Source organism: Cetorhinus maximus, chromosome 11, assembly GCF_964194155.1.
Source record: "Cetorhinus maximus chromosome 11, sCetMax3.hap1.1, whole genome shotgun sequence".
Classification (NCBI taxonomy): Eukaryota; Metazoa; Chordata; class Chondrichthyes; order Lamniformes; family Cetorhinidae; genus Cetorhinus; species Cetorhinus maximus.
Genome location: NC_135889.1, coordinates 21,012,597 through 21,036,581, shown reverse-complemented (window position 1 = coordinate 21,036,581; position 23,985 = coordinate 21,012,597). Strand labels below are relative to the sequence as shown.

At 44.4% G+C, this 23,985-nt stretch overlaps 1 protein-coding gene across 3 annotated transcripts; it reads right to left on the bottom strand.

Annotated features, from left to right (window-relative positions):
* LOC144686423 (cytotoxic T-lymphocyte protein 4-like) lies at nt 1–23,985 on the bottom strand. 3 transcript variants are annotated; one of them, XM_078551610.1, is made up of 5 exons: nt 23,857–23,985; nt 9,696–10,067; nt 6,337–6,437; nt 4,815–4,951; nt 1–2,604 (listed from the first exon to the last, which is right to left on the bottom strand). In XM_078551610.1, exons 1-5 carry the CDS (start codon nt 23,918–23,920, stop codon nt 2,598–2,600), a joined length of 681 nt encoding a protein of 226 aa, XP_078407736.1. In that variant the 5' UTR covers nt 23,921–23,985; the 3' UTR covers nt 1–2,597. The 3 variants fall into 3 exon arrangements, with proteins under 3 accessions (XP_078407736.1, XP_078407735.1, XP_078407737.1); XM_078551609.1 differs by having other exon boundaries at nt 4,819–4,951; XM_078551611.1 differs by lacking the exon at nt 4,815–4,951.

Here is a 23,985-nt window from a genome sequence, read left to right as displayed (position 1 = left end):
TTTTGTTGAAGCCAAGGATCCATTTATTATTTAGTGCACAAAGTTGGATAACCAGTGTGAATTTACATTCCTGATAGAATGAGTTCAATGTTATAATGTATTGAATGGGTGAGAAACAGGTGCCTAAAATTGGCAATTATCACACAGATATTAGTTTGTCAACACCAGACTGAATGTTCCTTCAGGGGAAAAGAGCAAGTAATTTGCAGCTACCAGTAATATCACTAGGCAACGGCTTTGTTGGAGTGAGCTCATGTGTCTCTGGACCTTTATTCATGGTCCAGGTAGTTGGGCAGGTATCATTTTTGTTCAGAACTGTACCTTCTCTGCTCCAGTCTCTGGCCAGGGTGAGCCGGTTCTGAAGTGCTGTTCTTTTAGAACCTGCTGGCCAAGGACCACCTTTCCACCTGTTCGTGTGAGCAAGTTCCCTCTGCACTACCTGTTTTGGGGCAGGCTTGATGGACCAGCTGGTCTTTTCTATCAATTTTGTTTGTTCATGTGTTTGTATGTTCATATGTCTGTATGTTTGTATGTGGCACATTGAGAAGCTGGGACTTAGTTGATACAACATTCTGCGGAGCGGCATTTGAGCTTGTGGAAATCCTGATATAAAACCATGCAATAACCTGTTATAAGTAGTGGATAGTTTGTAAGCAAGGAAATACACTACTCCATTATTCCTGTATTCACAGACTAATAATAACTTTTATGCTTTTTACTGTTTAGAAGGAATTTTGATACATTTTCAAGATTGGTAAGGCTTTGCACAGGTGTGTACACATAGGCTTCTGTTAACATTTCTGCCGGTTCTCAGGAATAAGAAAATATGAAAGTAGAGGGGCATATAGTCACATAAATACATATACAGATATAGACACACATAGAGACACAGCATGGATGCAAACCATGCAGAGCAACACACATGCAGACATAGACACCTGCACCCACATGATGCACAAGGACACACGCACTCTAGCAGTGGTATGATCAGCTAAATTAACATAGCTTAAACTTGAACTCAAGCAGACCTCACTCTACTGATTGTGTCTCCTTGTGCTGATGACTCTGGTTGTGTCTTGACTGTATCTGGCTGTCTGACTGTATCTTACTGTGTTTGACTCTGAATGGCCTTGCTGTGAATATATTTCTATTCATGCAGCTAAAGTTCCTTCCTTGTTTCTCCATTTTTGACTTGCTTTCCTCCCTCCTCTCCTGAAAACACTGGCTCTTTTGGGGTCTAGATCTACAGCTGTCCAGCTGCCCTCTGGTTGGTCAACCTTCATGTAAGTGTCTCGATGGATGGAGGTTATACCATGATGGACACTATGTTAGGAGGGATAGTAACTGGTGTGGATAAGACCAGCAAGTTACAAAGGGACATGGACAGGTTAAATGAGAAGGCAAAACTATGGAAAATTGAGTTCATGGGGCAAGTGTGAGGTCATCCACTTTTGAATTAATAAAGAAAAATCAAAGTATTTTGTAAATGGTGAGTAACTAGAAACTGTAGAGGAGCAAAGAAGTTTGGGAGTGTAAGTACATAAAGCATTTAAAGCCAATAGGCAAATCCAAAAACAATAATTAGAAAGGCTAATGGAATGTTAGCCTTTATCTGATAAGAGCTGGAATACAAGGAATGGAAGTTATGTTACAATTGCATTAATCTGGAGTACCATGTTCAATTACTGGGCATCCCACCTCAGGAAGGATACATTGGCCTTTGAGGAGGTGTAGTATGGTGCAGAATTATATCAGGGCTAAAAGGGTTAAGTTGTGAGGACAGGTTACATAAACATGGCTGGTATTCCCTTGAGTATAGAAGATTGAGGGGTGAGGGAGAAAAGGAGTGAAAGAAAGAGGAAGGGAAGGAGAGGAAGAGAGGCAGGGCAGAAAGAGAGAAAGTGAGTGTGTGGAAGGAGAGAGAGAGAGGAGAGAAAGAAAGAATAAAAGGGAAGTGGAAAAGAGTATTTCCAACTCATGGAGTAACTGATTGGAGATGTCTGGCCATACCTCACCCACAGATAATTGGTGAGGGAGGGGAGTGGGGAAGGGTAATCGAGAAAGGAGAAGTGAAAATACCCTGAAAGAGAGAGTTTCGGCCTCAATTGACAGGATTCCCACCCCCGCCTTACTTTTGTAATGCTCGTACTGAGGGAATACACACTGCTGTTGGATGTGGCAACGGAGCCTCGGACTCTGACAGGATTTGTCCATTCCCCTTTGCTCTGTGTGATGGAGGTTAAGCTGTACCTTGTTTTGCATGTGTTTCTGAAATGCTACAGTCCTGCACTAACTTGCACCCTATGACAAACATGGAGAGAATTCAAACGACACCCAAAATCTGTTAATGGCTTTTGCATCACCTCAATGAGGGAAGTAGAAAGAAAGAAGAGAACTATGTTCCATTAGGAACTTTCCTGGGTTTGCTCAGGTCTCTTCAGGAATAGCCTCAGTTACATTCCTGGTGGGTTTTATATGGGTTTATGAGACATTGTGTTATGTGCAATAGCCTATGTGGTTCCCTCGCCTTCTTCCAGAGCTGTGTTTTGGAGGTTCCATGTTCACATATTCATTGTTCTGTTCTTCTTGGTTCTTTTTCAACATCTGAAGAAGGTAACAGATAAAGAAAGACTTTGTAAACCCAAGTGGCTCCAATCAACACAACAGTGGCTTGTACACAAGGTGGTCCTTCAGCCCCAAAGGACAGTTGGTCAGATCTGCACCATCTCCTGCCATTTTGGATTAAGGGCTGATGACCTTACCTGAAACTTTACATCAAATTTGAATTTAAGAGGTTGCCACCCAGTATGGAACTGAGCTCTCGTCGGGAGGCCATAGTTTGTGATGAGTTGACTGGTCCCAGCTGGGGCGGGGCTACAGATGCTACAATCATTCCAAATGTGTAGGAACTTAGGAACAGGAGGAGGCTATTCAGTCCCTCAGGTCTGCTCCATCATTCTGTTAGACCATGGCTGATGTGCACCTCAGATCCATTTTCCTGCTTTAGCTCCATCTTCTTTACATTACTTAACAAAAATCTATCAATTGAAGCTCCAATTGATCCAGCATCCTCATTCTTCTGGGGGAGAGAGTTCCAGATTTCCACTACCTGCCATGTGAAAAAGCGTTTCCTGATTTTGCTCTCAGGCAGCCTAACTCCAATTTTAAGGTTTTGCCCCTTGTTCCAGATTTCCCCACCAGAGGAAATTGTTTCTCTACATCTATCCTATCAAATCCTTTTAACATTTTAAACACATTGATTAGATCACCCCTAACCTTCTAAACTCAAAGTAATAGTGCTTATGAAAACTGTCCTCATAATTTAACTGTTTTAGCCTCAGTATCATTCTGGTGAATCTGCGCTGCAATCCCTCCAAGCCCAATATATCTTTCCTGAACTGTGGTGCTCAGAATTGAATGCAATACTTCAGCTGGGGTATGGCTGATGCTCTGTACAATTGTAGCATAATTTCTGCCCTTTTAGATAAAGACCAACATTCATTAGCCTTCTGATTGTTTTTTTTTTGATGTTGTCTACTGGCTTTTAATGATTTGCACACTTGAACTCCCAAATTTCAATTCTCTTCCATGGTCCCTCGTTTCTCATCATATCCTTTTTGAGTCTAAAGGTGTTTTGGTTTGTAAAGATGTAGGATCTCTGAATTATAAACAAGGCCAGCCAAAATATGGGCAAAACAATAATTAATATAAAGAATATATATCATGTAACATAGAAAAATTAATGCATATATTTTTGCATTCAACTTACACAAAGAAATACACTTCTAACACCGTTCCTATAAAATTCATGAGGTAATCTAAAAATGTTGATATCAAGAAATTTTCTTACATAAGTAGTACAAATGTTTGCACACTGGGCCCATAAGGTAAAGTACCAATTCAACACCCTCCACTGAGTAGAATGAACTTGCCTGCAAACTTATGTAGGGGGAAAGGGATTTGTGAGCCAGCTGTTAATATGCTGGAGTGAGATAAAATGCAGAAAGTGTAAGGGAGAAAATCAATTGTGGAAATGGGTAATAAGCAGGTTCCAGGGTGGAGTGTGCGTACAATGTCCCCATGTGGTACTGAGGCACGTAAACCTCAGTTGATCTTAACACCTCTTGTTAACATAAGTAGGGAGGAGGGAGGAAGTCAAACAACTTTCCTGCTTCTGATTGGTGCCTCTCCTGGGAAATGGGTGTGGCTGTGAGATGGGGTTGGGGAGGCAGGGAGAGCACCACAGTCTGACAAAGCAAACCCTGGACACAAGACGTGAGCTTCAGCAGTAAAAAAAAAAGAGAAAGCAGCAAAGTTGAGAAAGGAATAGGACATGTATGCAGGGCACAGCGGTGTAATAGTCATGTTCTTGGACTAGTAATCCAGCAATACATGGGTTCAGTTCAGTTCTCCCATGGCCACTTGAGAATTTGAATTCAGTGAATAAAAATTCTGAAAATTAAAACTAGCATAAATGGCCATGAAGCTGCTGCATTGTCATTAAAACACAACTGGTTCATTAATGTAATTTAGGGAAGGAAACTTGCTATCAATAGCTGGTTTCCAGTCCCACACCAATGTAGTTACTCTTAACTGCCCTCTTAAGCAGCCCAGCAGGCTACTCAGTTACCAGTGGTTTAGGAAGGATGACCACCACTTTCACAAGGGTGACTAGGGATGGGTAATTAATGCCAGCCTTGCCAGTGATGTTGACACCCTAAAGATGAATTTTTAGAATGCCACTTTGGGGGAGGGCGTCATTGGTGGGATGGCACAGAGGGTTGAGAGAGTGGTAGAGTCCAGCTCAGACGTACTTGCCTTGCCTTGGGCCTGTCTCCCAGCGCTGGCCAGTCCACGTAGCAGTAGCGGGTTCATCAGAATTGTGAATCAGTTCACATTTCATGTCAACTGCCTCCTTCATCCTGAGAATGCAAGCGGTGGTACCAAGAGGCTGTGGAGGGGGAAATTGAACACAGAGCGGAGAAACACATTAACACGACAAAACGCAACGGAGGGACAAACAGAGAGGGCAGAACATGAGGAACAGTAAGGGGCAACACGAGAGAAAGAGGGCTAGAGAGAAGCGGGGATGGGGTTTGTTGGATTGTGTGAGTGTGAAAGGCAAGATCAACAAGGGAGAGATGTCCCTTAATGTTTCACTGACATACTGAGCAGTGGATAGATGTTTTCATCTCCATTCCTGTCTACTTTGTTTGAAGTCGCTGCACACAGTGCTTATGAGGAAATTCCCTGGGGTTTCATTCCAGTTGTGTTTATGCTGGGAGTACTATGGGTTTGAGGCTCTTGGTTGGGTTGGTGGAGGGATTGCAGGACCTCCCACCACTGCTCCTCTTGGCTGGTGGATATCCTTCTTGGTCTCTGTCACTTGCTGACTTTCTCCGCTGTGGAGATGGCCTAGGTGCTGTGGGGAACAGGTCGCAGCTACTTGAAACTTGCAGTTTCCTCCCGAGTCTCTTTCTCTCTCACTTTTTCTCTTTCTCTCTTACTTTTGTCTCTCTGCCTCTTTCTGTCTCCGTCTATCTCTTAATCTGTCTGCCACTCTCTCCGCCTTTCTTTCTCTCTTACTATCTGTATCTCTGACGGTCACTCTCTGTTTCCGTTTCTCTCTCTCTCACTGTCTTTTTTAATGTTGGGTATGTGGGGAATAAGGTGAGGAATAGGGTGTAGAGGTGGATAGGTAGTGTTGGGGATAGAGTGAGGAGCTGGAGTTAGGAAAGAGGGAGGTGTTGGGATTGGGGGAGAGGATGAGGGGATACAGGTGAGGGTTAGGAGGTGGGGTTCGGAAGAAGGTGAGGAGGCAGGGTTGGGGGAGAGGGTTTGGAGGTGGGACTGGTGGAGAGAGTGAGGGGGTGGAATTGGGGAGGGCGTGGGTAGATGGAGTTGTGGGCTAGTGTCTACTCAATAACCTGTCCTCGATATTTGATAACTTGTACACTGCACCCAGTAACCTGTACTGGGTAACCAGTACTAGATAACTTGTCTTCAGTGTTTGGTAACCTGTGTTCAGCACTCGATAATGTTATGTGCTACTTGATATCCTGTGCCCAATACTCGGTAATTTGTACACTATACTCGTTAACCTGTACTCATCTCTCGGTAACCAGTATTTGGTAACCTGTATTTGGTACTCTGTAATCTTTACTCTGTACTTGGTAACCTATCCTATGAAACTTGTACTTGCTGTGATATATTGTACTCGATATTCTGTACTCAGTAGCCTGTATGCAGCTCTTGGTAACCTGTGGTTGGTATTTGGAGAAGCCAAGCTTGATTATGCCAGTTCCAGAGACCATTCCCAAGCCTTGTGATACTTACCCAGTGCAGGCAGGTAATGAGGACACTGTATAACATGAAGAATGCAGTGAGCACCAGGACGATCAGGGTGGTTTGAGTGAATTGACCGCACGGCTTCATCTCTAAAACGGACAGGATAATGTTAGCACAGCCTTCTGCCCAGACAGGCACACCTCCTCAGTGATGCAAAGAGCTCACCTTAGGGCATTTGAAATATCAGTACCCTAATTCTAACATATACGGGCTTAGTGACGTAGGCTGCACAGGAAAAGCATTAATTCAATCCAAAAAGAGTTCTTTTTTCTTTTCTCTCACCCTTCATTTTTCCTCTTTCTCCTGACTTGTCTCATTTTCTCTTTCTCTTACCTTCTCTCTCACTCTCTTTCTGTTCTGTCTTCTTTCTCTCCCTTCTCATCTGTTTTTCACTCTTTCTCCTCCCTGATTCAGCTCCTTGTTTCCTCCATTTCCCCTCTGTGGCTCCATCTTTCCCTCTCTCCACGACCACACACCATCCGGACTTGGAACTATATCACTGTTCCTTCAGTGTCACTGTGTCAAAATCCTGGAACTCACTGCCACCTTCTCAAGGGCAATTAGGGATGGGCAATATATGCTGGCCTAGCCAATGACGCTCACATCCCTAGAACAAATGAAAAAAAAATTCTCTTTCTGTCTTCGTGCTCTTCTCTGTCCTTTCTTGTCTCCTCTCTCTTTTCTCTGTTTCTCACTCCCCTTTCAGGCTCTCTCTTCCTCCCTGTCCCTGGAAATATTGACAATTCTTCCCTTTTGAAAGGGCTTCAGAAACAGTTTGTACCAAATCTTCCCTTTCGATGTTTGCGTAATGTAGTTCAGTTATCATGAACTACATGTCTCCATTTCTACTGCACTTCAACAAAGTGGTGGGCAATAAGTAAATGTGATCTCTACATTTTGATCATTGAATCACTTCTGCCCTCCACCCTATTACATAGGAATAGGAGAACACCATTTAGACCCTTGAACCTCTTCCACTATTCCATAAGATCATGGTTGATCTGCAACCTTTCTGCATATATCCACCTTTGTCCATATCCCTTCATGCATTTGGCTAACAAAAATCTATCAATCTCAGTTTTAAAATGAACAATCTATCTCGCGTCGATTGCCATTTGATGTAGAGTTCCAAATTTATACCACCCTTTGTGTATAGAAGTGTTTCTTAATTTTACGCCTTAAGGTCTAAGCTCTAATTTTTAGGCAATAGCCTCTAGGCCTAGACTCTCCAACGAACTGAAGTAGGTTTTCCTGCAGTCTGTCCCCCTTAATATCTTGAAAATTTTGATCAAATCACTCCTTAACCATCTAAATTCCAGGGAATACAACCCTAGTTTGTTTGATCTCTCCTCTTGGCTTATCTCTTGGAATCTAGGCATTATTCTGGTAAATTTACACTGAACTCCACCCAAGTCCAATATATCCCTCCTAAGGGGGTGTGCCCAAACTGCTCATTGTATTCGAGGTGTAGTCTAACCAGGGCTTTGTATAATTGAAGAATATTTTCTACCCTCTTGTATTCTAGACCTTTTGTTATAGTCTTTCTGACTAAATGTTAGACTTTCTGATTATTCTCATTATCATGTTCATGACATTTTAACAATCTGTGTACCTGGGCAACCTTGTCTCTTTGGGCCCCCACTGTATCTAGCTTTTTACCATTTAGAAAGTACCCTGTTCTATCCTTTTTAAGTTCTAAGTGGATGATCTTACATTTACCTACATTGTAATCCATTTGCCATGGTTTTGCCCCATTCATTTAATCTACCAATATTCCCATCTAACCTGCTTACAATGCCATACTGCTGTCTTTATGCCACCAGTGAATTTGTGGTGTTCTATCCCATCATCTAAGTCATTGGTTAATATAGTGAATAGTAAGGTCTCAACATAGATCCTTGCAGGACACCACTTGTTACATCTTACCAATTACTCTACCTGCCCATTATTCCTACTCTGTCTCCTGCCACTCAGCCAATTTCCTAACCAGGTCAATAACTTACCTTCAATACCATGCGTTCGGCTTTATCTAACAGTCTCTTATGAGTTACTTTATCGAATACCTTCTGGAAATCCATAAAAATATCATCTTTGGACATTCTCCTGCCCTCTACTTCAGTTGCCTCTTCAAAAATGTTCAATCAATTCTTCAGGCATGACCTATCCTTTACAAATCCATGCTGGATCTCTCTGATCAGCTGAAAATATTCAAGGTTCTGTCACCTTACCCTTAATTATAGACTCTAGTAATTTCCTGATAACAGATGTTAGGCTAACTGGCCTATAATTCCCTTGTTTCCCTCTCTCACCTTTCTTAAATAGTGTAACATAGAGTAACATGTGGAATTTTCCAATCCAAAGGAACGGTTCCTGAGTCAGGAGAAATTTGGAACGTTATTGTTCAGGCATCTGAAATGTTGTCACCTACTTCTTTTAAAAATCTGGGAGAGAAAACATCTGCTCCTGGGAATTTATTGCTCTTTAGTTCCATTAATTCCTTATTTTCATTGACAATATCCCTGTTATCAGTTTTCAAAGGGCCCACATATTGCTTCTGATCTAGTTTGTAAAGGTTGTATTGGTTTTGATATCCCATCTAAGTTTCTTTTCATACTCCCTTTTTGTAGCTCTTACCTATTTTGTCACCCTTTGCTGTTCTTTTTATCTTTCTCCATTCACCAGAATCTGTGCTATCTTTTCCATTTTTGTTTTTTTTCTTTTAGTGTTACACCATCATTTACCTCTTTAGTTGTCCATCGCTGTGTTTTTTTTGGCAAGTAGAACATTGCTCTTTGGGTCTATAAACTGGTTCTGTATCATATCAATTTTCTTTTTAAACACCTCCCACAAATCTTCTGTCATTAACAGATTTACCCAGTTTACTGTGGACTGCCTCTGTCTCATCGCAATGAAGTCAGCCTTACCTAAATCGAGAATCTTAGTAACTGTTCTGTGTTTTTCCCTTCCAAACACTATATTGAAGGCAATCATATTATGATTGCTATTAGATAAATGTTACTCACTAATAGGCTGTTCACTAAATTTGGCTCTGTACTCTTTACTAAATCTAAAATGGCATACCCACTTGTTGGTTCTAGGACACACTGATGCAGGAAATGATCACGAACACACTCTAGAAATTCACTACCTCATTACAGGCCTTCCATTTAATTCTTTTCTTGCTCCCATCTCTTCTCTTGCTTAAAAGCTGATCATCTCTAACATCTTCCAGTACCAAATGAAAGATCATCAGCCTGAAACATTAACTCCATCTCTCTTCCCAAAGATGCTGCTTGATCTGTTGAGAGCTCACTGTTTTTTGTTTTATTTCAGATCTGTGCACTCACCAACTGTGTCTGGACTGATGAAAATCCAAGTCCCATTCCCGACGCTCTTAATGTAAGGCGGTGGATGTATTTTCTGCATTTGGCAAATATATAAGTCACTTTGAGATGTGTTTAGCCCATTGAACGTTATCAACACCCTGCCATTCTGGTGTTGTCCCTGGCAGCTCTGATCATTTGGCACCTTGAAGTTATTCGTGCTGATACTAAAGTAAACAGCACAGATCTCAATGTTGGCCCCACGCTCTCCTTTAAATATGTTGACCCAGAACTGCTCGAGTGGTTCATCTCCTGTGTTGTCATATGCACATTCGAGAGTGACGTTGTGGCTTTCAGCCAGCATTAATCTAGGCTGAATAACTCGCAATGCTAGAGCTGGGGTAGAGGGGGGAGAAAAAAGAACACAACTCAATCTTAAATGGAAAGAGATAGGTACTGAGTAGTGGGTCAAACACAATCCTTTAACCTGAGGGGCCTGGGTTCAAACCCAGCCCAACAAGTTTTTTCTGTCTGCTGCCTATAAGGGTCCTACACAAAATGAGTTTGGCCATCCGAGTACTCTAGGGCCCAGGGAATGGTATTCAATCAAATGCTTACTTTGGAAGATAACAGAATGCCTGGTTTGGGAAATAAAGAAAATATCAGACTGGTGAGACAAATGATCAAACACATTTTAAGGACAATGTAGAGGAAGCTTTACTCTATATCCAACTCATATCTGCCTTGGGAGTATTTGATCAGACAGTGTAGGGGGAGCTTTACTCTATGCCTAATCCATGCCATAGCTGCCCTGGGAGTGTTTGACCAGACAGTGTAGAGGGAACGTTACTCTGTATTTAAGTCAGGCTGGATAATTGATGCTGACAATGAAGTGGAAGGGATTCCATTCACAACACACATATCTCTAGTTGAGTGCCAAATTTATAAAAGGAAGCACAAACTGTTGGTTGCTCTCTAGAATTATTTCCATATTTCTGGACTATTCTTGCATTGTATCTGGCCTAAGTTTGCAGTGTATTTGCACATTACTTGTCAGTGTTTACACTGTATTTGCCCTTGTTTGCATGGTATTTCAACAGCGTTTGCTGGTTAGTTGCACCATGTGATTTTCAAGTATTTGTTTGCAGTGCGCAGTGTTTGCACTGTATTTGCACAATTGCACATTGTTCTCATTGTATTTGCCCAGCGTTTGCATGCTGCTTTCATTGCATTGCATTTGCACAGTGTCCTTCTCTTGTGCCCAACATAAATTCATCCTCATGATTTCTTGAACAGCAAGCTCTAATCTCTGCTTAGCTATACAGTGAGACAAAGAATGGAGTCCACCATTCATCTACTCCACTAACAGACAGCAAATCCAGCAGAGGCTTCTAACAGCAGGTTCCGCTGCACCAGTGGTTACCCAGGTGGGGTATGCATACCCCTAGGGGTACGGCAGGTGCCTCTGAGGCGTACTTTTCTTTCAATTGTGTAATAGTGAATTTTCAGGTATGAGAAATTTCTCCCACTCTCGGCCTCTCCCTTCCCGTAGTCTAGAAGTTCCCAAACACAAGTGTCTTGATTGCTCAGGATATTCACCTTCTCCCTGCTTGTTGCTCCTCCAATATAAAAACACAAAAACATAAAAAATTAGGGGCAGGAGTAGGCCATTCAGCCCTTCAAGCCTGCTCCACCATTCGATAAGGTTATGGCTGATGTAATTGTGGCCTCAATTCCACTTTCCTGTCCATTCCTCATAACCCTTGACTCCCTTGATGATCAAAAATCTACCTAACTCAGCCTTGAATATATTTAAAGACCCAGAATTCCTCTGAGAGAAAAACATTCTCCTCATCTCAATCTTAAATGGGAGACCCCTAATTTTTAATCTGTGTCCCCTAGTTCTAGACTCCTCCGTAAGGGAAACATCCTCTCAGCATTTACCTTGTCTAGTCCCCTCAGGATCTTATATATTTCAATAAGATCACCTCTCATTCTTCCAAACCCCAGTGAGTATAGGTCCAACCCTTTCAACCTTTCCTCATAAGATAATCCCCTTATCCCAGGAACCAGTCGAGTGAACCTTCTTTGAACTGCTTCTAATATAATAATATCCTTTCTTAAATAAGGAGACCAAAACTGTACTCAGTACTCCAGATGCAGTCTCACTAAGGCCTGTACAGTTGTATCACAGGCCGTTTCTCTCTAGCGCTTGCTGCTAATAATGATTAGCATTAGCTAGTGAGATGCAGCAAGAGTGGGAGAGAGGGAATCTGTGATTGGAGGAGCAGAGAGCAGCAGAAAGGTGAATGGCAGCTCATGAAAATGAGGTGGTGGCCCGAGACCAGCAGCTGCTGGCCCAAAAGCACTGTCAGAGTGGGAGAGGCAGCTGTTTGACCTGCAGATCAGCAGACTGCTGGGTGGACATGGCCTGCCTAGCCGAGGTCATCACCTTGATGGAGCCATCTCACAAAGGTAAAAAGGAGTGAGTGGAGGTACAGGGCTTGGGAACAAGGGAGTGAGTGAGGGAGGGGTGGGTGGGAGGGTTGGGAAGAGGGGCTGCTGAATGAGTGTGTGGGGGAGGGGGTTTGGGATGAGGGGGCTTCAAGTCTTTATGCTCCAACGAACAAAATCATCCACCACATTAATGGTAAGTAAAGAAAAATTATAGATATATGTGTCAATGTGGCAATCGCCTTTTTAAAGACAATTACTGGTTAAACAGGTGATGAGCATTGATTATCCCATCTAAATAGAATAAAAAGATACAGCTGGAACACTTTCGGTGGAAGCTACTTGGAAGTCAGTAGTTGAGGAGTTGTCTTGAAAATAAACCAATCTGAACCAAAAGACCAGCCTGGATTAATTCTTCCACCACAGCCCCTTATTGTGAATAACAATATGTTACCTGTAAAGCGTGATTATAATGATTTACAAAGCCCGGGTTCATTGGAAGGGTCATTAAAAAAGAAACTGCCTGTAGGTATACTGCCTGTTGGTAAATTGAATTGGGGTACATGATCAAATAGGTTTGGGAGCCACTGCGCCACACTCTTCGAGGTGGCAGAGAACTTTGTAACATGTCAAAAGAACAAAGGAGAACCCCAGATCCAGTACAAGGCAGGTGTGGACCTTAGGAGACGATACAATGTAAATCATTGGCAAGTGATGACTTTGATGTCAAGTTTCTTTTAAAGTTTGTTGATTGCACTGGTTAGCTCAGTTGGCTAGATGGTTAGCATGCAGTTCAGAATAACACCAACAGCACGGGTTTAGTCCCTGTTCCAGCTGAGGTAGACTCGGGACCTGCATCTTCGCCCCATCCCTGAGAGTGGAAGGCAATGGCAAAGCATCACTGACAAAAACTGCCAAGAAAATGGCTCAGGATGAAGCATCAGCAAACAATGAGTCAAGGACCTGCCTTCAGGCAGAGCACACATGAAAGAGGTTGTAGGAAGGTGAGGAATTATACAATTTGAAGGCCCTGGAAAGAATGTAAGGTGGAGAAGATGTGTTGGCTCTTGATTACAATCCAGGGAGGGAGTGTGTGTAGGATGGGGGCTTTGGATGAAAGATCAGAGCAGGACTGAGCAGAGTATCAATCAAATTAGGGGAGATATGAAAAGCTGTTGATTAAAATTGAAGGAACTGATGACAACAGTGACAAACCTTTCCCTGTATCATATTGAAGGGAGACAATGGACAGGTAAAAAAGTGAGATAACTGACTCTGAAATGGCTGTCTTGTTAACGATACGCTGGTCTATCATGAGTTCTGAGTGGTTTGGTACAGCTATTGACTGCTAGCTAGCCACAAAAAAAACCCCACAAAACTTCAACCACAAGCAAAGCACATTGTGTTGACAAACCAGTTGGGGAGGTTGTTTAGTGTGGGCAGCTTAGAAATGTTGTGATTGTAGGCAATTTTTTTGCCCACCCACAGAGCTAAGATTGGGTTTTGCAACTTGTGGCATGGCAAGCTGGGTTGCCATCTCATACTGACAGAATGGATATGCCCCTTTGCTAAAACTGAACCTCACAGGAGAGCTGCCAATAGGGGGCTGGGCCTGGCATGAAAGCCGTGAACTGACGGGGCTGCCGTCATGTGCGGTTAGAAGGTTGTCGGGAGAAGGCTGTGTCAGTTCCATGGGCCACAGTGGGGTGGGTAGGGTCAGGAAGTATGTGGGGGGTGATTGATTGAATGCGCGGTCCCAACACTGGGGGCGCCTGGCAGGGTAGGTTTGCCCAGGCCCAGGAAGAGCAGCGTGTGAGGTATCTCAACATGGCCTTTGGTGCATTTAATGGCAGGGTGTTGCAGGAAAGGCATGGGGATTAAAGTAAAAGAAAATAGAGGAATACAGGGGCAGAGTGATAGGAGTAGGTGGAGGCTCATGTAGAGTATGAACACTGGCTTAGACCAGTTAGTCTGAACTCTCTCTTTCTGTGCTGTAATTTATATGTATTGTGCAAGGACTTTGAAAATCTGCCCTAGCCACACATTAAGAAGCAACTTGTAACTTGCTGACCTATGCCACCTCTACTTCCCCTCTTCCCCACCCCACCCTCCAGGCAGCCATTCAGATCACTTGCCCTCAATATTCTTCCGTTTCCTGTTATCTCTTTCTCTCATCACATCCTGTCTGACTGTGGATGAAGATTAGGAGAAAACAAATGGCTGCTATGGTGCTGGGGCCATCATTCATAGCAGCTGTGAAAGCCCTCTATTGAAACGATAAGGCCAATCTTTGTATGTGGAGGGAATGGGAGTGAATGACATGGATGAGAGTTCCAATATTCTGTGACACTGGACTACAGTTTGTTCTGAGTGTCTCACTGAGCTAGAGATTAATCGTTCATGCTTCTTGAGTGAACTAGGTAAAAACAGAGCATAGGCCAACCACCAAAAGATTGTAACCTGGCCGCTAAACTATGTTTAGGTCTTCACAATTCACGACTGGGTCGCGTGCCACAGTTGAGCAAGAGTGACATTTAAGCAAAGCCACATGTAAATCAGTCTAGGAAGCAAAATATATTCTAGATAATGTATTCATGAGTCAGAAACACATCAACTCTAGAATATAATGAAATTATAAATGTTGTGTTCTTATGTTCTTAATTAAGTGAGAGAAGTTGAAAAGCATGGGACTCACAGGGTAAAATGGTTATATTGTTACTGTAAAAAGCCACATCTGGAGCACTGTGTGCAGTCTAGTACCCAATCTTGGGTGGACTTTATTGACCATCAAGAGAGGATTCAGTTTTGAGGGAGTTGTGTTTGCTCTCACTGGGTTGGGAGAGTCCAGGATTATCTATTCAAAATGAACATGATTCTGAATGAGTTGAATCCAGACAAATGTTTCACTAAGGCAAAGGTTTAAAATCCCACGAGACACAGCTTCAACATAAGGAAGACAAGGAGGGAAGTCAGGGAGTAGAGTTTTCAACCAATGGGGAATCAAATCATAGACTAAGGCACCAGGGAAGGACTTAAAAATGGACGGTATCATTTCTGAAGAGAGAAAGGAGTGGGGGAAAATGGTGGGGAGATGGGGTCTATGGAGATGGTGGGTAGTTTGGGAGGATGTGGAGGGTAAATGTGGTTGAAGAATGTGATAGGTAGGTGGAGTTGAAGGATAATATAGGTTTATGGATATGGCCGATAGGCTATTCACCCACCGTTAACCCAGCTCAATCTTGTCCTCACCGCCATTCACCCAATTATACTTTCCAGTGGAGTAATGGGTGGGTGACTGGATAATTAACAGGGACTGAGAAGCCCAGGATGAGATCAGCTAACTCAACCTTGACCCAGTATCAAACCTGGGGTTTTCTGGTCTGTGTGCCCTCGTATCTCACTGGTGACTGGGGTGACAGGTAGGGAGGTTGTTATTCCACAAACATCTTCAGCCGTGAGATGAGGCTAAGAGGGAGAAAACCAGTGGGGCCATCAGTGGTTGTGGAGCACAGCATGCTATCTTGGAATGTAGCCACAACATACATGGCACCCAGTATTTGTGCAGAGTCATTTTCTCCACCACATCGTTAACAGTAATCATTGATAATATGGTGAAACTGGTTAGTGCATGTAAGCACACAAAAGTGAATGAGAGCATTCTAATCCGAATGGCTCACAACTCTTTTCACCTTACATTTTTATTCATAGAATGTCACACAGAGGAGATGCGGGGGAAGGGATGGGTTCAGCTGTCCCACGCTTCTTTGACCAGGGCCTTCAGGTGTTAGTGGAAGAGGTGCAGAGATGGAGATCAGTTCTTTACCCTACTTGCCATCAAAATCCACTTCCCACAACCAAAAAGGCCTGGATTCAAATAATAACTGCATTGAACGCAGCAGGAGACCGTCACTGCTCATGGATTCAGTGCAGGATAAGGTTCAATGACCTGCTATGTTCTGGCAAGGTAGAGTGGCTTGGCTCATCCACACAGAGCTCCAAGTTAAGGGTCATATCTGCGTGCTGCAGCTAAGGCGCGGAACATGGCACATACATCTATTTCAGCACTGAGGCTTGTATGTGTGCACAGCTCATGTCGGTGTGCACAGAACACATGTGAATGAGCACTGTGATGCACAGGCACAGTGAAGAGCAACATGCCTCCATGCACTATATATCAGGCTAACATAAATTGATGTTGTCGTTGCAGACCAAAATGGTGAAGATGCCACGGAGATGACCCAGACTCGGGGGGTGGGTCAGCCTGGGTGAGATGCGTATGTTCCGTTTAGAAGGGCTATACCTAAATAACTCCTTTTGTGTTTCATACAGGTCCCAGCTCTGCTCCCACATCCCCCCCACTCCCCACCCCCGCCGCCCCCTGGTCCCCACCCCCCACCCCACCCCATGGACCAGATCATCCCTCGGGTATCAGGAGGAGGAAGAGATGTCTGAGGAAGTAGTGTCACATCAGACTAGCTGACACATTGCCAACTCACTCACAGGCATTTCGGAAGGATATAGCACGCATGTAGAGTTGGTGGCACAGGTTGAAAATCACTGCACCAGAGTACAGGAAGAGGTGTCAGAGTCAGAGAAATCTGTGCACAGTCCCCAGAGGAGGGAGGAAAGTCGTGATGATGCTCCAGTGGGCAGGAATGTGGAGTCTCAGAAGTCACCTTTCAGGGTATTTAGATAATCAGCAGCATCTGATTATGTGGGTATCTGGTGGATTTCTGTGAGGCACTGAGAGCTCTAGGGGCGGAATTGTCCCAGATTTGCACTAAGTGTGGTAGCGGGCGTGAAAAAAAATGTTTTACCCACCGGCCACAATGGCGGGTTTTCGCACCATATTTTTCCCTTCCTGGCTCGTCCTGCCTCATTAATGATGCATTCATGGGAAACACGCCGGATCACTGGCAGGCGGCCTCCGATCTGCCCACCATGCCGTTACCTCACCGCTTCCTCATGCCGGGCACCATATTTAAACTGTGGCCGCATGCACAATTCTCAATACTTGCAGCCCAGGACGGCCCCGGTGAAGACATGGCCCCAAAAGCCAAGGAGAATGCAATCCCCTGATTCAGTGACGCATCCTTGGAATGCCTTCTGGATGCCATGGAAGCCCGTTGCGATGCTGTCTACCCCCATTCTAGCCGCAGGAGGCCTATCAGTCTCACCACTCTGGCTTGGGAGGCAGTGGCAGAGATGGTCAGTGGCAACGCTGTGCACAAGAGGTCAGCCATCCAGTGCAGAAAATGGATGAATTATCTCATCTGTGCTGCCAGGGTAAGTTAACCAAGTCACCACTCTCAACTCACCCACTCACAAGCCCATCACACATTCAATGACATCTCACATCTCACTCACATGCCAGCTCAAGGGACATCACCACTCACTCTCTCACACAGACCCTCACATCTCCATCTGGCCTGCATCGGATGACCTTGTTATGATTTTGCGCTGGAGTGAAACCGATTTCTGCCCCTCATGTCAAATTCTATCCCCCTGCCCGCCAGGATGCCCACCGCCAACGGGTCCAGACCTTTCCGCCCTAGGACTCTGAATGGAAGAATCCATCACCATCATGAGCTCCACGTTGTCCACGTTGGCTCAACCACATGAGCTCTGACCATGAGAGATTGACCAATCTCGTGGAGAGACACATGCAGCAACACTCTGAGTGGATACAAGAGCAGCATCTCGCCCAGAAAAGGGTGCAAACCTCACTCAGTAGCCTGGATCAGGTAGCTCAGAGTATGAGCACTGATATGCATGGAATACATGAGGAGCTGTGTACTCCTAACACTGTCATACTGTTGGTACAGTGGTTGCTGGAATGGACGACTCCTCCACACCAGCAGCCAGCCCAACAACACCACCTGAAGGCCAACCTAGGATTGTGCAGATCATTGATGAGGGTGAAAGTACTGAGAATTCCTCAGCACCCTCATCTTTCTTCACCTCCCCAGCCCCTCCGCCAAATCCCTGATCTGCTACACTTGTGCCAGTGACCACAGCTGTCCATGCAGAGATGCAGAGGCTGCAGCCTAAAGGAGGTCCCCAATGGGTGCCTGCATGACAAGGGAGGCCACATTTGTTGTCCTTGAACTGGGCGTACATTAGGCCATTTCAGAGGGCAGTTAAGAGTCAACCACATTGCTGTGGGTCTGGAGTCACATGTAGGCCAGACCAGAGAAGGATGGCAGATTTTCCACTCGTAAAGGATATTAGTGAACCAGATGGGTTTTTATGACAATCGTCAATAGTCGTCATCAATGAGGCTAGCTTTTCAATTCCAAATGATTACTTCAATTCAAATTCCACCAGCTGCTGTGGTGAGATTTGAACCCTTGTCCCCAAAACATTGCTGTGGGCATCTGGATTACTAGTTCAGTGAAATTACCACTATGCCACCGCCTGCCCCCATCTACACTCATTGGAATTCAGGTGAGGGGGCCAGGTTATGAATGACTTATTACCATGTTTATTTGCATTATGATGAGGTGATGATGGTGAGGGTTTCAGGCATAGGAATGCAACTGAATCAAACTCATTATGTTGATTGTCTCCTTTGTGGGGGGTGGACAGTCCCTAGAGTAGTTGTGGAGTCAATGTACAAGTTTCTTTAGCTGCAAGTATGTCACCAGGGACTTGCTGATGGCAGCTGTGATATTGGAAGACCTTAGGAGAATCTATTTTACACAAGGGCCCATGTGGTGATGATCCCCTCCTGTACAGAGTCAGCTCAGCTACATGACTATACCTCCCGGCTGCTCTGCTACTGGCTGTCTGCTCATCCTCATCCGTTTCTGAATCCTTCGAATGGACAGGGGCTTCCTCCTCCTCATCTTTCTCCTCCTCAGAGAAGCTCTGCACATGGCCTCATCATCAGCGATTTGTAGGCCCCTCAACTGTGCAATGTTATGCAACATGTAGCAGACCACTACTATTCTTGGCACCTTTGCTGGGCCATATTGCAGAGCTTCATCTGAATGCTCGAGGCACCTGAGGTACATCTTTAAAATGCCAGTGGCCTGCTCAATGGTATTCCTGGTGACGAGATGGCTTCTGTTGTAGATGCGCTCTGCCTCTGTTTGTGGAGTCCAAATGGGGGATCATAATCCACGTTCTTGTAACTCTTGTCCCCTAGAAACCAACCACAGATCTGCATTGGTGGCTGAAATAGCTGAGGGAGTTGGGAACTCTTTGTATGAAGGAGTCATGGCAGCAGCCAGGGAACCTTGCAGACATATGAAGGAAGACCTTGTTGTGGTCACAAACCACCTGGACATTGATTGAGTGATAGCCACTGGCAGGACATGGATTGTGGCTCACATTGCTTCTGGTTGACAAAGGTATCCAAATTTTGAGTTGGGGTCTTTATGGCAACATGGGTGCTATCAATGCACCTGAGGGAAGCCTACCAATTGGTCAAAAACCGTGGCCCTCTGCTTCTGGGATGTCAAATTAGGGAAATAACTGTGATTCCCTCACACGAGCAATCAGGGCACTAGTTACAGCTTTAATAAATCTGTGTGCTGCTGACTGGGATACACCAGACAGGTCTCCTGATGATCCCTGGAAAGACCCTGAGGCATGGAGGTTGAGAGTGACGGTTACTGTGATAGCCACTGGCAGGACATGGATTGTGGCTCACATTGCTGTTGGAGCATGTCTGTCACCATCTCACAGCTTAGCCTCGGCGCTTTTGGCATTGGTTCTCCCTCATATTGAGGTAGGATGTCCTGGGTCTGTACACCCTTTCCACCTTGTAGGACCTGGGTGTTCTACCTCTCCTCCTCCTCCTTCCTGGTGCGTGTCCCACAGCTTCTTCCTCCTGACCTTCTTTCTTCTCGCTGGCCTCCGGCTGCTCATGGTGATAGGCTTCTATGGCCTCTCTATGCGAGGGTGCAATGTCCACCTTCTATCGTCCTTTGCACAAAGCGCTATGTGCCCTTCTCCAGCACAAAATCCTTTCTGGCACCGTGGTGTATGAGCCAGTAGGGGGCAAAAATAATCGCCCTGTGAGACCAGCAGCTCCACCCTCCTCCTGCGTTGGGTTAAGCTAAGACTGTTGGAAGTTGTTTTGTGCCACTTCTGGGGCTCTGAATAAAATTTTTAAGCAAATTCAACAGGAGTACACTGGCTCTCCAAAAGGGTGCCCAGGCTGTCCAAACAAATACGCCAAGTTTGGACCTGCTCTTACCAGGTCAACTCTACACACTTCGGGTTTCACACTCCTGGGCTACCAAAATCTGATTAGGGTGGAAGCAACTGATGATTTAAATGGTCAGCTGCCTTCGTAAAACATGCATACCTGCGCAAAAATAGGAAGTGCTGTGTTCGGGGATGGCACTTTCGATGGGACTTTCGACTTTTGGGCACTTCTGCCATTTTGCCATTATGGAGAGGCTCTCTGTCGCTGCAAAAATCCCGACCAGAATTTCACATTATCAGCACCTGATCATTTTAAACAACCTCCCACTGAACCTATCTTGAGCTGCTTATGTTTAATTAATTGTACAGGACTCTTCAGAATCGGCAACATATGAACATATGTAGTTCCTCAATCCTGTTCCAATATTTAATTAGATCATGTTCCTTGTTCCTATTTTAAACCCTTTCTAGTCCACCAATAGCACTTTTCAACGTGGGTGGCACAAATTTCATATTCAGTATGGCAAGCGCTGTCTCCATAAGTATAGACACATGAATGTAATTATTACATTGCTTAAATTGCTACAGTCTCTCCCATATGCAGAGCTCTGTCGATCTCACTAAGATAATCTCCAATGAGACAGTTATTGTGTTCAAATCCTTCCAGTGGCTCTGCTATTCAATTCGATCAGAGCTGATCTATATCTTGACTCCATCTATCAGCCTTGGTTCCTTAACCCTTTAATACCCTTACCTCACAAAAAGTTAATTTTGAAATTCTACAACCACATTCCCCCTCCCATTAAGTAACTGAATTTCTGGCTTTTTTCATCGCAGTAAGGGATTAAAGCTTGAAATGAAAAGTTTGTGCAATAGGTTTCGATGTGATGTCAAACCAAAGACCCCATCTGTAGGTTCCTCTTACCCTACAATCTGCAGGCTTCTAAAACCTGAGGGGTCCTATAATTGGCTTGAACTTGTGGGTGGGCCAAAATCATACAGGGTTCCTTGCAGCTGGTCGCTCCACAGTGACCCGTGCAGGAAGCGGTTCTTGGATTAAAGGCCAGCTGTGACTCCTCATCCTGATGCACTCCATGACCACACAGCCTGCGAATGGTGCATAGCTAAGCCAAGATGGAGGACCATCTGGGCAAGGTACTGGTGGGCACTCCTGGAACTGTGTCCCCGGTACTCCAGGAGAGGAGGGCAGAGGTGGTGCTGCCACCTGTCAGTGCTGAGATGCAGTAATATTGGAGAATACTGCTCAAAGCATCTGTGGTTCCTGCTATTTGTGTTAGCATGCCCAGTCAGCTTCTCCCAAAGTTTTGCTCCATCAATGATATCTAATCTCTCAGCTGAATCAACGGAGAAGCAGGGCACAAAGGACGATTCTTCGAAGCATGCCAGACGAGTGGTATTAATCTAGGCCATTTTTTGAAGCATGGTTTCGTGTCTAGTTCTAGAGACACCAGCTAATCGATCTCTCCCCAGTACCACACCCATTCCCCACTTCAGGGTCTTGAGCACAAAATCTAGGCGGACTCTCCAAGCGCAGTTCTAAGGGCATGCTACACTGTCAGCGGTACCACTTTAAGATGAGCCACCTGTATTCCCAGTGGATGTAAAGGATTCCATGGCACTATTTTAGAGAAGAGGTTACTGATCTCATTCACTGTTTGTGGGATCTTGTTGTATGTAAAATGGCTGCTGTGCGTACTACATTATAACAGTGACTACATTTCAGAAGTGTTTCATTGGCTTCAAAACAATTTGTGATGTTTTGAACTTGAGAAAGATGCTTCCAATGGGTGTTAATGGGAACTAATTTGATGCATTGGAGAGTACCACAATTCTGAATCTGTCTCCTGATCACAATCAATGTGCACTTATCAGCAGGAATCACTTGATCATTTTTGGGAGCAAGAATCTAACCTGGGGTACTGAGGCTAATTGATAAATCATTGTTATTGTAACATAGGAGGCTCATTGAGCCAGTTGCCTGTTGCTGGCCCTTCATCTGGAGCTATCTTTGGGCTTTGAGCCCAATTTTCTATTTTTTCTTATCCTTTTAGATTCTTCCGGTTCAAACATTTATCAATTCACTTTTAAAAGATGTTGAAGTGTTTGCCTGAATAGCCACTTGCCTTAAAAGAATTCCGTATTCTAATAATCTTGTGTGAAAACACCTTCTTCTAACTCCTTTCTGTATTGTTTAGCTTCCCCATGTTCACAATTTGTTAACTATTGAAAGTGACCCTTCCCTATTTACCCTCTCAAAACCTTTCAAAATTTTGAAACTCTCCACTAGTTCTCCCCTTTCTCTGTTCCAGAGAGAAAAAGGCCCAAATCAACCTTTCCTCTTAATCCTAAACTCTCATCCCTGGAGTCACTTTAGTGAATCTACCCCTTTCCTTGGTTCTAATATCCCCACTATAGTGGGGATTGCTCAGAAATAGAGCTAATTACAAATCCATCAGAACTTCCTTGATTTAACACTCAATACCAGATGGATAATGTGGAGGAGTTATGCTGAAGTGGGTACCTTCCCTGTCTCTGAGCCAGAAGCCCTGGGTTGGTGTCCCACCCCAGAATTTGATGACCAAGGAAGGTGCGTTCATAACGTGGCCGAACAGGTTGAATATCAACCTGCAAATCCTTCCAACACAGCAATGGCAGGTGGTAAGAGTGGGAGAGATTCCTGGTCACCCAACTGATGGAGCCTTTACCACCACTATGCATAGCTCCAGACTACAACGCGCATGTAATTGTGCGTGCTGCCATAGTAATTTGGACTCCCTGAGTGAACCGTAACACACCATCACCACCACCACATGGATAAAAGACCCCATCTCCTCCTCTCGATGAAATAAGAAAGACTTCCATTCATATAGCAATTTTCATGATCTCAGAATATCCCAAAGTGTTTTACATTCAATTAAGTAGTGTTGAAGTGTAGTCACTGTTGCAATGTAGCAAACACGGCAGCCATTTTGCACACTGCAAGATCTCACAAACAGCGACGTGATAATGGCTAGATAATCTGCATCTGGTGTGTTGGTTGAGGGATAAATATTGACAAGGACACTGGGGAAAACTCCACTGCTCTTCTTCAAAATAGGGGCATGCAACTTTTTATGTCCACCTGCTAGGGCAGTTTAACACCCCGTCTGAAAGACGGTACCTTTGACAATGTAGCACTTATTCAGTACTGCACTCCTTAGTATCTGCCTAGATTGTGGGTTTAAATCCCTGCAACGGGACTGGAACGCACAACTTGCTGGTTATCGCTGCGCTAATACTAACACAGAAATCAAACAGTCAATATAGACATGAGATTGAACTGGGACTTCCTAGGTCTGTACAGCTTGGCTGTGTCCACCAGCCAAACCTGACCTCTCTAAAGGGCACTTCAATGGCCGGTGAGAACTAATGCACGGGGTGCAGGGAATGCTGACTGTGCAATAATTCTTCAAAAAAGAGTCATTTCCTGGTATGTACCGACAAGGAAGCCTAAACATTGCAAAATAACAAGAGTCAGGGGGAGATGAGAGGGGAAAAGAGCAAGAATAATTACCTGGCATGATCAGGGCCCCCAGAAAGCAGGTAAGCAAGACGACAAGCTGACCTTGGTGCTTCATGATGCTCCTGGTTTATTGTTCTCTGGGGAACATGCACAATGAGTGTTATAGTCATGATGAAACCA